General features: G+C 58.0%; 2 protein-coding genes across 7 annotated transcripts in view; both read left to right on the top strand.

Moving 5' to 3' along the window:
* Positions 1–14,508, top strand: part of RABGAP1 (RAB GTPase activating protein 1) — a 58,951-nt gene that overhangs the window by 25,728 nt on the left and 18,715 nt on the right. The window lies entirely within an intron of this gene.
* Positions 3,793–5,133, top strand: GPR21 (G protein-coupled receptor 21). The gene has a single exon (XM_044439766.1). The coding sequence runs from the start codon at positions 3,919–3,921 to the stop codon at positions 4,993–4,995; it is 1,077 nt and encodes a 358-aa protein (XP_044295701.1). The 5' UTR covers positions 3,793–3,918; the 3' UTR covers positions 4,996–5,133.

Below are 14,508 nucleotides of genomic sequence, written 5' to 3'. Positions count from 1 at the left end.
TGAACTGCAAAATTGCTTGGCTCTGGCCACCCGTTTTAAAAGGGGATAAGACAAATGCATGGAGGAGAAAGCAGTTGATCCAGGCTTCCGATTCCCTCTCTTGGGGAACAGCTGAAGTCTCCAGGGGTCGCCCCCGTGGAGGGTAGCTTGCTCACTAGGTAGGCCTTTGGTCTGGCCCAGCAGAGTGTCTCCGCAGTTCTTCTCCGGAACGGTAGTTCGACATGGCGCCTCCGTGTTCACAGGTTGCTTCCCTGGAATCCCAGTGGCTGGGGAGCTGACCTGGATTGGGACTGGCGTGCTGCTTGGGGCTTCTCACCCCTCGACAAGGCGATTAACATCATGCTGGAAGAAAGCGAGTTCTGATCCGGCCGTTTCCGTCTTACATCCTCAGGATTGACTGTCTAATTTTTAAATGGGCCCCCGTGTGTGAATGAGCAAGAAGCACACTCTTTGTAGGCGATAGGTCTGTTGTCGTGGGTGTGATCTGGGGAGAGGTGCTTCTTCTGCCGAGCTGGGCAGGAGGTAGGCTGGGATATGCTGGGGAGCTCGGCATGGTTTGCGGCAGAGCCAATGTGCCACGGTGGTAAAAGTGGGACTCGAGATGCCCGGGTTCAAGTCCCGGCTCTGCCAGGAAGCTCCCTTTGGCCCCCGCGTGGGCTCCCGGCCTGCCCTCCCTGATTCCTGTCCACTGTTTTGCACCTGCGCCACACAGTTTTAGGAAGGAATTGCGTTCATGCCGCTGCCTGCTTGTGCGTGTGAGGAGCAGGGGTCAAGGTGGGCCAGAGCGAGAGAAAGGCCTCTCCTGTTTCATAAGGTAAGTGCTCCTGTGAAAAACGGGATTGCTAAACAAATGCTGTTTAGTGGTGGGCCCTTCTCTGGTTGATTAGATGTGCAGTTCTGTGCATTATGCTAGTCCTCATGGCCACAGAGGAGAACCAGGTTTGTGCTGCCAGTTTGCTGCCTGATAAATGTGAGGCTGAGGGGGCCAGAACCCGGCAGAATGCAGCCACCTGTGAGCCGGCGGGGGGAGAGGCTGGGGCTCGTGAGTGCGGTCTTGCAAGAGGGATGCTGGTCGTGAGTGGGGCCAGCCTCGTCCCCCACGGTGGAAGAGCCAGGAGGTCTCCGCTTGGGTTTCACTGGCATCCGATGAGGGGCGTGTGCTACTGATTGCACCGGAAATGAACCCTGATGGTCTCTGCCCACAGGTATGTATGTGGAGTTCTATTGACATCGGCCTGTGCGCGCCAGGTGGGCTGGAAGTGCGGCGCCTGTAATTCCCAGGGAGGCCGAGCGAAACCCTTGTGAACCGTGTGTGGTTTTGGCCTTTTATAAGGATGGGAGAAAAGGGTCTTGGCTTCTTTCGAACCCCAACCTCCCACTGCCTCCTGTCCTCTGTAACCGATCACCTGCCACAGAGCCAATGGTCAGGAATGATTGGAGTTGTTCTCCAAACCCCAGCACGGGACAAGGCGGGGGAACTGCTCTGTGGACAAGGTGTGGTTTTGCAGCCGTCTTCTGCCCAGGAAGGGGACTCGGTGTGTCCCACTTGATGAAAACGGCGCGTTGCTTCTGTGCTGATCACAGGATCATTTGGTTAGTCGGCAGCTTTTTTAAAAAACGTGTGTGTTTAATTAACATCCCGTGTCCTCTTTCTGAATTGATTTAATTAACCTGCGTTACACCTATTACAAGGGGTCCATTCTGCATGATTTCTCAGAACCGCCCTGACTCTGGGTATCAGGACAGGACCTTCCCGCGTATTCCTGTGCGGAAGCCGAAGAACTGACAGGCGGAGAGTGTCGGGAGTCCTTCTGTGTGCCTGTGCGTGTGCTCATGCACCCGTGCCGTGGTTCCAACGGAAAGGCCACGCTTTGCGAAGTGGGAGACAGGGTCGTGAATTGCATTTGGATACTGTCTTTCGGCGATTAAAAAAGCTCCCAAGGCTCAGTTGGATTTTAATTGTGCTGATACAGGGCATCGAACGCCAAAATACAGCGGATCAACCAAATTGTCGCTAGGTATAATCAAGATTCTGGTGAAAGCTTGGTGGAACTCAAACCGTCTTGCTTCAAGGGAAGCAGAGAAGGGTTTGGTCTTCCTTCCATCCTTTCTGAGCAAACTCCACCATTATGGTGGAGATGCTGCCCTGCATCACAGCAAGTCCCGTTTTCCTTCCTGGTCACAGCCCCAGTTGCCAGGAGTTGTGGGTTCTTGCAGATGGGGTGTTTTCCCAAATATCCGTCTCTCAAGTCAGTTGGGGTGTATATGCTATGGAAAAGGAAGATGGAAACGGAGGGTGAGTGTTGCCACTCTGGTTAAATGGGCCCCCGCGCACGTCCATGATTTTCTGGCGGTCTTCTGCCCGCGGCTTCCATTCCAGGTTTGGGGATTGCTCAGGAGGCGTCGGTCCCCCTTGACTCGGTTGCCCGGCCTTTCCCCGCTTCTGCGCCCGCTGGCTGTGAATATCGTCTTCTTGTTCGGACTGTGGCGTGGTCGAGTCATCTTGGGGGTCGTTCCAGGGCTGTGCGCCCAGGGGGCTCTGACGCAGGCGTGCAGGAGTGCCGGGTGGGTCGGCTCCCAGGCCCCCAGCACCCACACGTGCCCCGGAAGATGTGCCGCGATCACTGTGCCTCTGAGCTCATGCAGCGCGCCTTCGCCTTTGGGCAGGTGTGGAAGAGTGCCGGGGGGGGGGGGTAGGGGGGGCCGGGGGGGGGGGGGGAGGACCCGGCCCAGCGGGAGCGGAAGGGAAGTGATCCTCGGAAACTCCCCCAGCCCCGGTAGCGTGAACGGGCGTGTGCGCGTGCGTTTGCCTGTTGGGGGTTTCCTTTGGCCCTCTCAGGTGCTGGGGATGACAACGGGGCGGTGGCGGTGACCGGGGTGCGGAGGACGGTGAGGCGCGCAGGGAGCCCCTCTTTGCGGGGCGGGCAGGCGGGTGGGTGGGCGGGCGAGCGGGCGCGTGCGCAAGCAAGCAGGCAAGTGCGCCGGGCGAGGGAAGGGAAGAGACACCAGGAGAAGCTGGCGCGTGCGCGCCCGCCCGCCTCGCTGCGGCTCCGGAGCAGGGTGGGGGGGAGCGCTGGGCAGGCGGGGGCTCCCGCCGGGGTCACCCCCTTCCCCTCCCCAGGGCTCTGGCCCAGCGCAGCTGCTCCGCCGTCTGGGCACGCGGCGCCCTAGCCCTGCCTTGCCTTGCCTTGCCTTGCCTTTGTCCCTTGGGCTGCAGGTAGGAAGGAAGCAGATCCGCTTCGCATGGGGAGGGCTCTGCCGGCAGGGCCCCCCCCGCACCCAGCCCGCCCTCCTCGCCCCGCAGACAGGTCCTGAAAGCCCCCTGCCCGCGGGTCGCCTCCGGCCGGGGCCACTGGGGCCGGCCGGAGCCCGCAGTGTTGGGGGTGGGGAGCCGGGCGCGCACGTCCCCGGCTGGCTGGCTGGCGTGGGGGAGAAGGGAGGGGTGCCGGGGGACGCCCCCTCCGATTCTTCTCCTCTCTGCTAGGGCCCGCCCCCGCCCGGCTCTCGCTGGCGCTGCTCCCCCCCCCCCGCGCTAGCCAGCCTGCCGCCTCCAGACCTGGAGCGCCTCTTTTCGCTCGTCCTCCTCCTCCTCCTCGGCGCCCCCGCCTCGCCTCGCCTCGCCTCGCCCTCGGTGCCGCCAGCACCAGCGGAGAGCGAGCGAGCGGCAGGGCAGGAGGGGGCGGTGGCCGCGCGGCCCAAGGAGCCGCCGCGCGCTCGAGGGGCAGCCACTGCGGACAATGCCCAGCAGCTCCGAGGAGCCTCCGCACTCCTCTCGCTCCTCCTCCTCCTCCTCCTCCTCCTCCTCCTCCGGCACTGGCGGCGGCGCAGCACACGCGGCAGCTGCAATGACAGCCGCTGCAGCAGCCGGGCAGCGACCGGCGGAGGAGTGAAGGGGCCGTAGCCGCCCGCCGCCGCAAGATGAACGCCTCCCTGGACGGCGGCAACCACAGCGGTGGCGGCGGCGGCGGTGGCGGCAGGCCCTTCTGCCTTCTGGTGGCCGGCTACCCAGAGGCCCTGGACATCTGCCTGCTGGAGGTGATCATCATCGTCTTCCTCACCGTCCTCATCATCTCGGGCAACATCGTGGTCATCTTCGTCTTCCACTGCGCGCCGCTGCTCAACCACCACACCACCAGCTACTTCATCCAGACCATGGCCTACGCGGACCTGCTGGTGGGCGTGAGCTGCCTGGTGCCCTCGCTCTCGCTGCTGCGCTACCGCGTCGCCTTCCTGCCCGAGTCCCTGGTCTGCAAGGCCTTCGGCTACGTGGTCTCGGTGCTCAAGAGCGTCTCCATGACCTCCCTGGCCTGCATCAGCGTGGACCGCTACATCGCCATCACCAAGCCGCTGAGCTACAACACGCTGGTCACCCCCTGCCGGCTGCGCCTCTGCATCCTGCTGCTCTGGCTCTACTCGGGCGCCGTCTTCCTGCCCGCCTTCTTCGGCTGGGGCAAGCCCGGCTACCACGGGGACATCTTCCGCTGGTGCGCCGACTCCTGGGACACGCGCGCCGCCTTCACCCTCTTCATCGTGGTGGTGCTGTATGCGCCGGCCGCCTTCGTGGTGTGCTTCACCTACTTCAGCATCTTCCGCATCTGCCAGCAGCATACCCGCGAGATCAACGAGCGGCGGGTGCGCTTCAGCGCGCAGGAAGGGGAGGCGGCCGAGGCCCAGCCCTGCCCGGACAAGCGCTACGCCATGGTCCTGCTGCGCATCACCAGCGTCTTCTACATCCTCTGGCTGCCCTACATCATCTACTTCCTCCTGGAGAGCTCCTCCGTCTACCGCAGCCGAGTGGCCTCCTTCCTGACCACCTGGCTGGCCATCAGCAACAGCTTTTGCAACTGTGTCATCTACAGCCTGTCCAACAGTGTCTTTCAGAAAGGCCTGAAGCGCCTCTCGGGCGCCCTGTGTGCCTCCTGCGCCCAGCACCGGGCGGCGAAGGACTCCTCGGCCTCCAGGAGCAAGCGGCCCTCGAACGGCTGCCATGCCTGACGGGCGCAAGGGCTTGCTCTGACTGCGAGATAAAGAGGCCCAGATTGCAAAAAAAGCGTCCAGTCCAGGAGGGAAGGCACGCGGCCTTCCCAGGAAAGCCTGCGGAGATCTGGAGGAGCCCGGGATTTCTCGGGGCACGTGCCGTCTGTGTGGGTGCTCCGCGCTCAGAAGCACCACTGGGATAGGTGTGGGGGGCAGCTCCCCAGTGGCCACGTCCTGCGGCCCAGCTCTGGTCCCCCCACCCAGAGGGACTCGCAGCGACGTCCGCGTGAGCCCTCTGGCGAGAGACACACTTTTGTTTCCTCCCCGATCGCTTCACTCTTGCGTGTTTGGAGATCTGTGCTCTGTGCGTGTCAGTGTGGGAATGTGGAAATCGGCCCTCCCGGCAGCGGGGCCCTCCAGGTCCGGGCTACGGCTTCCAGAGTCCCCCGGCCAGTTTGCCGGTTGGGATTTGGGGAGCTGTAACTCAGCACGGGGGGGAGAGCCTCGAGGTTGGTGTAAACGGTCTCACGGCGTGGTCCCTTCTTTTGTCTGTCCGTGTTTATGCCAAAGTTCGTCTCAGAATCTTAAGGGGCCAAATGACACGGTTTTTCCTCTTCTTGCCCTGCCCTGCCCTGCCCTCCCATCCGTTTCCCCCTTTTCCCTGTAGGAAGCAAGCGTTCCACACGCCACGAGCCGCACGAGTGCCGTCTCCCCCTTCCTCCCTCTCGCCCCCAGCCCCTGTCCCTGCACCCACCGCCCACGCTTTTAGGAAAGATCTGTTCTTGTACTGCATCCCCTGTTTGCCTCCTCACCCCCAGTAGAATGCTCGGTTGTGATTTCGAGTACAGTATTTCCATTTTTAAAAAAAACCCCAAAATGTCTGTGTAGTAAATGGGTGACTTTTGGAACAGACCAAATTTAGCAGTTGAATAAACGGTTTCCTTTTTTCCCCCCTTCTCTCTCTGTCTTTTGTCACTAAGTGGAGAAAATGTTTTGTCCTCTTGTTGGTTTGCTTTTGTGAGCGGTGGCTGGAGAATGGGGAGAGCCATGGAGGGTCATTGTGGAAAGGGTTGTGTCGCGTGGACTCGGTTGTTGTCTGGAGGAAATGTCTCCAAACCAGTTCGCTTAAAAAAAAAAAAGAAAAAAGGAAAGGTCTCTGTTTAAAAATAAGAATTCCTTTGAAACTCTGCATATTAACAACATTAATAAGGGGAAAAGAAAGAAGCAACAGACTCTGAAAAGGCAGTGGAAACTTTTTTGTGTGAATTTTTGCGTATGGTGGTTTTCCAGTAAGGAAACTGCAAACCTGTGAGCGGCTTACTCCGTACCCCTTTTCCCTCTGGGGCGGGTGGGGTGGATGCTCGGTTGCAGCACGCAGCCCTGGTTCCTGTGGTGCGCTAGAAGCGCGAAGAGCGGGTTGCTGCGGCCTGGCCTGGCCTGGCCTGGCCGGCCTCTGCTCTGATCTGATCTGGTGCGGCTCTTGTGTTCTCAAGAACGGTTTCTGTGGCTCACTGCAGGGTGGGCTGCTTTTCGGGGTCCTGCGTGCCCCCGCCTCGGGAAAGCGGCGAGTTCGTGCTCCAAAGTCTGCGTGAGGAGCTCTCCCCCCCAGCCCTGTGAGTGTCCCTGGCACTGTCTTGACATGGACAACGGAGGTGTGGGATCAGGGCTGCCCACAGGTGCCCACGGCCGTGCCTGTGAAACTGCGTGGAGGCGGCTGGGTCTGCTCATGGCACGAGTCACGATGGCTAGGTAGACCCTCCAGATGCAGAGGCAGGCTACCTGGGGCTGCTTGCGATGGGAGAAGGCTGTCAACTTCATGTCTTGTTTGTGGGCTTCTCCAGAGTCTTTTGATTGCTAACTGTGTGTGTGACAGACAGACAGTCAGAAACCGACCGACCGACCGTGTGGTGTGTTGCTTAGGGCATTGGACCTGCAGACCTGAACGTTCTGGGTTCTGGTCCCCCGCTTGACCCTGAAGCTCATTCTGAGTTACTCTGGGCCAGCCATTCATGCTCAGCCCAGCCTACTTTGCAGGGTTGTTGTGAGGCTAAAATGGAGCTACGCAAACTGCCTTGGCTTCCTCACAACAGGGAAAGGGCAGGGTAGAAATGCAGTGTAACCGCAACAACAGTCGTTCGAAGCAAAACGCTGGGCTACCCGGGACTTGGGTCTGATCCAGCAAGGTGCTTCTTAATGCTCTGCATGTGGAAATACCTGGCTGCAGGTAGCCCTGGACTCTCCCCTCTGTGTGGGTCACCAAGGCTTCTCCGGTCACTGGCCGCGTGTGTCAGGCCGATCTCCCCTGCCCAGAGGCCTGGAGGTTTGCTAGTTTATCTGTTAGGAGGAAACACGATGGTTGCCATGTGTTTCATTCCAAAATGGTGATACCATTCAGTGGGGCAGTAAACAGTTGCTTTAAAATAACGTCTTATTTATTATTTTAAAATGATACAAGACAGATGTTCAGCGGAGAATGGCTTCCTACCACATCTTCTGCTCCGCTCTACCCACTTTCCCTAATCTTGCGTCACGGTGCGTCTTCCATTTCTTCCTTTATTTAGAGTTTGTGTATGACGCTACGCGGAGGCCTTCCTCCACCTGTGTGCCGGGCCGGGCCGGGCCGGGCCGGGCGGGCTTGTTGGAAAAGCGAATCTTTATTCGCTTTTCGGCACCAGGCGAAGACCCTTTTATTTAAAAGTTATTTTAGCTGTTAATTTATTATTATTGTATTTATAGATTTTAATATATAGCCGAGATGGTACCAGTTTTTAAATTATTGATTGTATTTTTACGTCTGTTGCGAGCCACCCCGAGGCTTTGTTGTGATGGGGGCGGCATAGAAATGTTTCAAATAAATAAATAAATCTGGAAGGCACCAGGTTGGAGAAGGCCATTGTAGAGGCTGGCTGTTTGGATGCAAACCTGAGTGTCCCGACTGTGGAGCCTGGTTCAGCCGTTAAACCCCAAAACCCTGATTCCCCACTCCTGTGTGTGCTTGGCCCACGGAGTTACGCTCTACAATAGCCTGTATAGTGACTCTCTGCAGCCATTGGACGGAGCCTCTGGGACGTCGCGGAGCGGTGCCCAGTGCCCGGAGACCCTTGGCGGGGCCCACCTGTGTCCTGCCGCCAAGGAGGACGAAGGCTTCAGTGTGGCTCTGGGGGGAATCAGACACCAGGCCTTGAGGGAGAGCAAGGAAGGGCCGTTGCTGGCTGGGGATGCTGGGGCTTGTGGCCCGGCACATCTGGCTGGGGAAGGCTGAGAGTGAGAGAGTCCGATGTTGTGGGCTGGCTTGCTTCTCTGTGAGTTTCACGTCCCCGTGGTCTTTCCCACGTTATGGCCCGGGTCGTTTGATACTTGTGTGCTTACGCTGCCCTTGAGTGGTTGCATCCTCTCTGGCCTGCACAACAACTTAGGGAACGGGGAGCGCGTTCCCTCCTCCTCAGCCTTTCATCTGTGCCGAGCATCTTCCCATGTCTCCTTCCTCCTTGGCCTCTCACGTCAGGAGTACCTTCGCACCTGCTTCATTTCTTTTCATGGAAGAAGACTGAGGGAGCCAGTTGCTGCCCTTCTCCTCTTGCTCCATGCTGCTTGTCAGATGGGCAGCCATTCTCCACGCTCGGGCCGACGCTTCATGGCAGAAATCCCTGCCCACCCTCTGCCCACCAGCAGGCTGGCTGCGCTTCCTCCGACTCGCCCGTCTGCTTCGATCAGCCAGCAAGGGCCTGCTGGGCATCCCTCAGAATCTGCGGGAAGGCGGGACGGCCGCGCGGCTCCTCGTCGAGGCAAGCCAAGTGTGTGATTTTCCTCCGGGCAGGCCTTGGGTCAGGCTGTCTTGCGCCCCTCGCAGCCTGTGCTGTGAAGAGCGCCGGAAGGCCCTGATCCGTCTGGCCTGGCGTTGGCCCAGCCAGCTGCCCACAGGAGACCTGCAAGCAGGAAATGCATGCCAGAGCACCCTCTTGCCCATGCTCCCCAGCAGCCGCTGTGCCCCGCAGCCAGCGTGCAGGGATTGGGATCGCTGGCCACCAAGAGCCTTTTGCTCCCTGAACGTGTGCAGTCCCCTTTCAAGCCGTCCAAATTGGTGGCCAGCACTGCATCTTGTAGGAGCGGATTATTTAGTTCAACTATGCGCTGGGTAACAAAGTCCTTCCCTTGACTGGATTTATGTTTCCGTCCAGCCACCTTCATGGGATGACTCCATTGGAATCTCGTACTGGGAGAAAGCGAGGTTTCCCTATCTGCTTCCTCCACCCCAAACACTCCACTTGCGCGTGTTTTTAATTGTCTTTTAAACATTGAATTTGGTTATTTTTCAATGGTTGGCCATCTTGGGTGCTTTCAGTTGGAAGCACCCAGGGAAAAGACAGACCGTCAAAGAAAATGGTGGGAGGACGGGCCTTCCTCGGTCTGGCGCCTTCGAGACCGGTTGGGCTGCAGCACACCACGCGCCCCAGCAATTAAGCGCGCCGGCTGGGGAGGTGCCGTGTGCGGGCAAGCATCTGGGAAGGCCCCTTTGAGATGGGGCAAGCCTACACCGCGGGGTCTTGTGCCATAGGAAGGGAGGCCTTCTCTGGAAGGGTGCTTTCGAAAGCATGGAAGCATTTTTGCAACCCCCCCCCCCCCGACTGTCTGTGCGCATGTTGGGCAGGACACGGCTCCTCAAGCCATGGGAGAGCATCCCTGGCCGCTCTGGCAGAGCCTTCTGGGCTTTGGAGGCCCAGGCACCCGGCGGTCTTCCTTTTGTCCACCCACAGCCTTGCGGCTTTTGCGGGCAAAGTGTACTTTGTCAGGCAGCCTGTCCGTGGATTTGGCGTGACCGGGCTGGACTGCGGGAGAATGGGAGGCTTCCTCGAAGCAAGGCCTGAGATCCTGGTGGGAGAGTCACAGGAAAATTAGCGGCCCACCCCGGGCATGGCCTAACTCAGAGTGCGGGAGCCGCCAGGGGACGCCTTGCGCTGCAGGTTGGGTCAATGCTGCGTGGTCAATAGTAGCCCTAAACCAGCTGGGGGTCTCCGCCTGTGAGGACGCATGGGAAATGAAATGAGTGGGTATTTAAAAGAAACCCTGTCCTCTAAAGGAATGACAGATGCAACTAGAAAACATTTCTGTCTGTGGCCTCGGTTTTAAACATGGAGTGTGTAGTGACAGCTTGACGGAAAGCAGATTCTCCCCCCAACCCCTTTTGTGAGCTTATTTATTCTAGGGGAAATGAAACGCAGAGTCACTTTTCCAGGCAGGGAGAGGGAGATCAGGATGTCTGGAATAACTCTGCACCAAAACTTCCAGAAAGCTAATTTCTCAGTGCGCTGGCGGTAGCATGATGGCCTTGGGGAAGAAGGCAGTGGGAAGAAACCTCCTTTGATACGTGTCTAGCGCTAGCCGTGCTTTTGATCTGCGGAGTGTTTTTGACAATAATTGCCTGGCTTTGGCTTTTTGTGCCCCATTAGTAGAAATCAAGTGCTTTGGTGCAAGAGCTGTTTTCCTTCTGTCTTGAGCCACGCGGCCTCGTGCTCTTCGGGGTCTCTCTATCGGCAGGAACGGATCCGATCCGTCACATTAGCAACTATCCAGACGGCTCTCCTGCATTATTGGAAAAGCTTTGAACAGCGCATCCCTTCCCCCAATCCATGCAGAGCTTCCTGCAGAGGGTAGGGCTGAGGCTGTGCTCAGAGTGAAATACTTGAGCTTGGGCATCCCTCCCCGGGAGAAGCGGTGCCAGAGGCCCATGGCTGGCTGCCCCCACCCGCCTGGCCAGGCCCCCTCTCGCGCAGGAGCTGGGCCACTGCAGGCAGGACGTGGCGTGCCAACACGGAGCTCCTGGCTTCCCCCTCTGCCTGGCTCTGGTGGGGAGGGCCACCGCCGAAGCACCCGTTGCTTGCAGAGGCTGCAGTGGGGCATGGAGGGGCTGAGGCGGGAACAGCGGACGAGGGAAGCCCAGAAGTGCCAGGGATCCTCCCTGGCAGGCCCGAGGCAGAAAGGTTGCTGCTCGGTCCACCCGGGAAATGAGAAGCGTTATGGCCGCTGCGGCTGCCACGGTTGTTATTTGCCGTCTATGCAAACCATGCTTTTCAAAGAACAGGTTGGGCAGTTCCCTGCCCCAGGGGGCTTACAATTTAAAAATAGACTCTGAACGGCAGAGGAGGGAAGGGAAACGAGGGACGAGAGGTCAGAGAGCATAATATAGTATTATTTTGGCTCTGCTGCAGCAAAACTCGCCTCTCAGCTGACAGATACACTCACACGCGTATCCAGATATTAAATGACTGGTGAAGTGCACCCAATGTTGGATTCCAGTTTGTGTAATGCAGTCGTTTGCTGTGTTTCCTGCCCTGTCGAAGCTGGCTGGGATCTCGCGCTGGTGCGGGGAAAGGCACGCCTTGACCCTGGTGCACTGCCGAGGGCTACAGTCCAGCCTCTCCTCTGAGAGAGGAGGAGGGGTGGCCGGTGCCATTTTCACTCCTCCTGGAGTAGCCACCAACCTCCCACTCTGCTTCTCCTGCAAGGAGCTCAAGGTGGTGTTCCTGGTTCTCCTACCGAACTCCGGCGTGCATCCTCACAGCAAGCCAGGGAGGCAGTTGGGGCCTGCATCTCCTCTGCCCCGGGACAGCGTGCTCGGCGGAGGATCGGGCGCGTGAGGCCCTTCCGACGCTGCCCTGCCGCAGCTGCCGCGAGCCCCAGCGAGCGCAGCGGGTGGCGAGAGATTCCAGGGCTGCGGCCGGCAGCCGTGGCACTTGCGGTGGCTCAGCACCTATCTCACAAAGCGCGTTCCGAGTCGACTTTTCTCCGTCCTGCGAGGCAGGCCCGTGTTAGCGAGGCGGCTTGGCCATGGAGGAAACTTGGCCGCGCTGACCCCGTCCTACAGTACAGTTTGCCTTTTCACTTGGGATGCCGTTGAGGCCCTTGGCGTGAGCATCCGGCCGTGCAGGACTTGGGAAGGGACTCAGTCCCACAGGGCAACTTCTGAGGCGGCAGATTTGCCACCCCGCCAAATGGGTGCGTGGCGTTTTTGTTTTCCATGTGCGACGGCACCCTTTCCACATCTGTACCCTTACTGTGGAAGCACTAGTACTCTCAGTCGATCGGACATGAGCCCCTTCCTTGTCTTTGCTTTTTCACACGGCCTGCTGCCGTGTCCAGCAGCTTAAACTCATGAGTGAAGCGACACACAAGTGACTTCTTTCTTATTTTCCCTTTTACCTTTTTCGCATTCTCCTCCTTAAATGTCCAGCAAGATAAATTTGGCTGCCACGTTTTTGCCTCTGGCATCAAAACAGTGACCAGGCATTTTCCGTTGAAGTTGTGCCGGATCCATGCACAAAGTCAGGAGAGCTTTGATTTTTATTTTTTTTATTCTTTCACCAAGTGCCTACTTATGATTTTTCCTGTGGGAAACTGAAGCCCTAAAAGGAAACAAGCCCAGCTGAAGAGGCTGGCTATCACTTGGGGATTCACTCTTATTTTTAGAATCGGATTTATTGCCATATTTGGCCTGAATTCATATCATATTGGAGCTTTATTGTATCCCGTAGCTGCTGACTGATCATTCTTACCTGGTCCGAATTGGACATGACTTTGAAGAATTCAGCAGAACCTGCATGAAACCTTTCTGTAACTACATAACTGCAGTACCCATATACAGTTCCTAACAATTGGTGTTTGTGTGCATGCGTGGGATTAGTGGGATGAAAACTCTGCACAGGTGTGGTTTTCGTCAGCGTTCCCCGCTCCAAGACAGAAGAGAGACATGCGTATGTGCTGGATTTCAGCCTCTTTCTTCACTCCTGTTTCCCAAGAGGATAACATGCATTCAGAAGGAAAGCAGCATAGTATCCTATTAAAATATATCTCACTGACATGGAACCCAAGAACAGGCAGAAGGAGATGCCCGATAATCCCGGCTGCTTTTAGAGGATTTTCGCTGCCTGGGAAAGGTGACCAAGGGGCCATCGATTGCACAGTTCTTCTGAGTAGTATTTCTGTTTCAGTGGAAAATGCCCCTTTGGTCTGTAATTGGAGTTTCCGGAAATAAAGTTGGGTGGCTTTGTGGGGCAGCCCCCCCCCCGCCCCCCCCGCCCCGGTCTGGCACATGGATGATAAACTCATGGGAATGCTCCTGGGTTAGAGGTTGGCCATGGCTTCCATACAAAACTAGCTGTTTTGGGAACCGGCTTGCTGGACCTGCCCCAGGTCAAGCTGGCCGGGATGATGGGGCTGGCCCTGGGCGGCACCCTGCCTGTCCAAGAAGGCTTGTTGGGGCCCGGCTGAACCGGACGGAAGGCCCATCAGGCCGAGCGTTCGGTTCCCGCTGCGAGCAGCCAGATGCCGCAGAGAGAACCCGGCCAGCAGGAGGGGGCCACACCACCCTCCCAGGAACGCTCCCGGTCCTGGCTGGCCAGGGCTGGGTGGGCACGTTTCGCTGCCCACCCAGGTGACGGAGGAGGCGGTGCAGGGCCACGCACTGGCCGGACTGGCAGGGGAGGGGACAACGTTCGCACCGCACTTGCAGGCGGCCGGCTCACTCGGGGGGCGCACAGTCCTGCCGCCGCCACCTCCCAGCACCTGCCACCTGAAGGGACCGCCTCACCTGGCTAATGGTAAGGCAGTCCTGAGTGGACGGTGGCCTTTCTGGCTGTCATGTAGCCCTTGGGGCTGGTAGCCGTGGAGGGCCGTCTCCACCGTGGATGTGTCCGATCCCCGCGTAAGCCCTCCACACCTGGGGCCTGGCACCTGCATCCTGGGGCAGTGAATTCAGCTATCGAACTCTGTGCTGTCCTCCTCCCTCTCCATCCCAAATCTTCTGGCATCCATAATTCCACTCAATCGCCTTTCCTCCCGCTCAGAAGACCTCGATTTTGCGATCCTCCTTCATACGGGAGACACTGCGTCCCCTTGATGGTTTTGATGGCCTTTTGCTGCCACCTTCCTCAGCCCGGCGGTTTCCCTTCTGAAGTACAGCAGACCAGAGCTGCCTGCAGGGTTCCAGATGTGGTCACGCAGCTGTCTTCTGTTTCCAGTCACATGACTGGAGTGTGGGTAGCACTCTGCACCCCAGAGCATCTATCTGGTAGTCAGAGGTAGACAAGCCCAGAATATGGAGGTTCTGCTGATGGAGAAATACATTTCCATCAGTACGGCATACAGTTCATTGCTGCCTTCCATCTTGCGATTCGAACCGTTGTCTCCTGAAGCAGATCTCGTCAATGAAGAGGGGGAGTTAGCCTGAGCAAACTAAGAAGACAAGGCATGCCAGGAGCAGGGAGAGGAGGGAACGGGAAAGGAGGCACGTGAGTTTTTCTGTGCCAGAAGAAGGTGCTGGGCTGGAGGTGGCCCTTTGAATGCATTTCAAGCCCTTGCTAATAGTATTACTAAGCCCATCCTCATTCTCCACGAACTTGTCATAATTCTTTTTTTAAAAAGCCATCTAAGGTAACTGCAGTAGCCAGGCTGCCGAGTTTTCTGTAATGCTGCTCCGGGTTAATCTACACCAAATATTTTTGACTCTCTCAAGCCAGACTAGCACTCAGTGGCTGG

Source organism: Varanus komodoensis, unplaced genomic scaffold (genome assembly GCF_004798865.1).
Source record: "Varanus komodoensis strain SLA01 unplaced genomic scaffold, ASM479886v1 scaffold36, whole genome shotgun sequence".
NCBI lineage: Eukaryota > Metazoa > Chordata > Lepidosauria > Squamata > Varanidae > Varanus > Varanus komodoensis.
The sequence above is the reverse complement of the archived record's forward strand: the minus strand, read 5'-3'. Positions and strand labels throughout refer to the sequence as shown.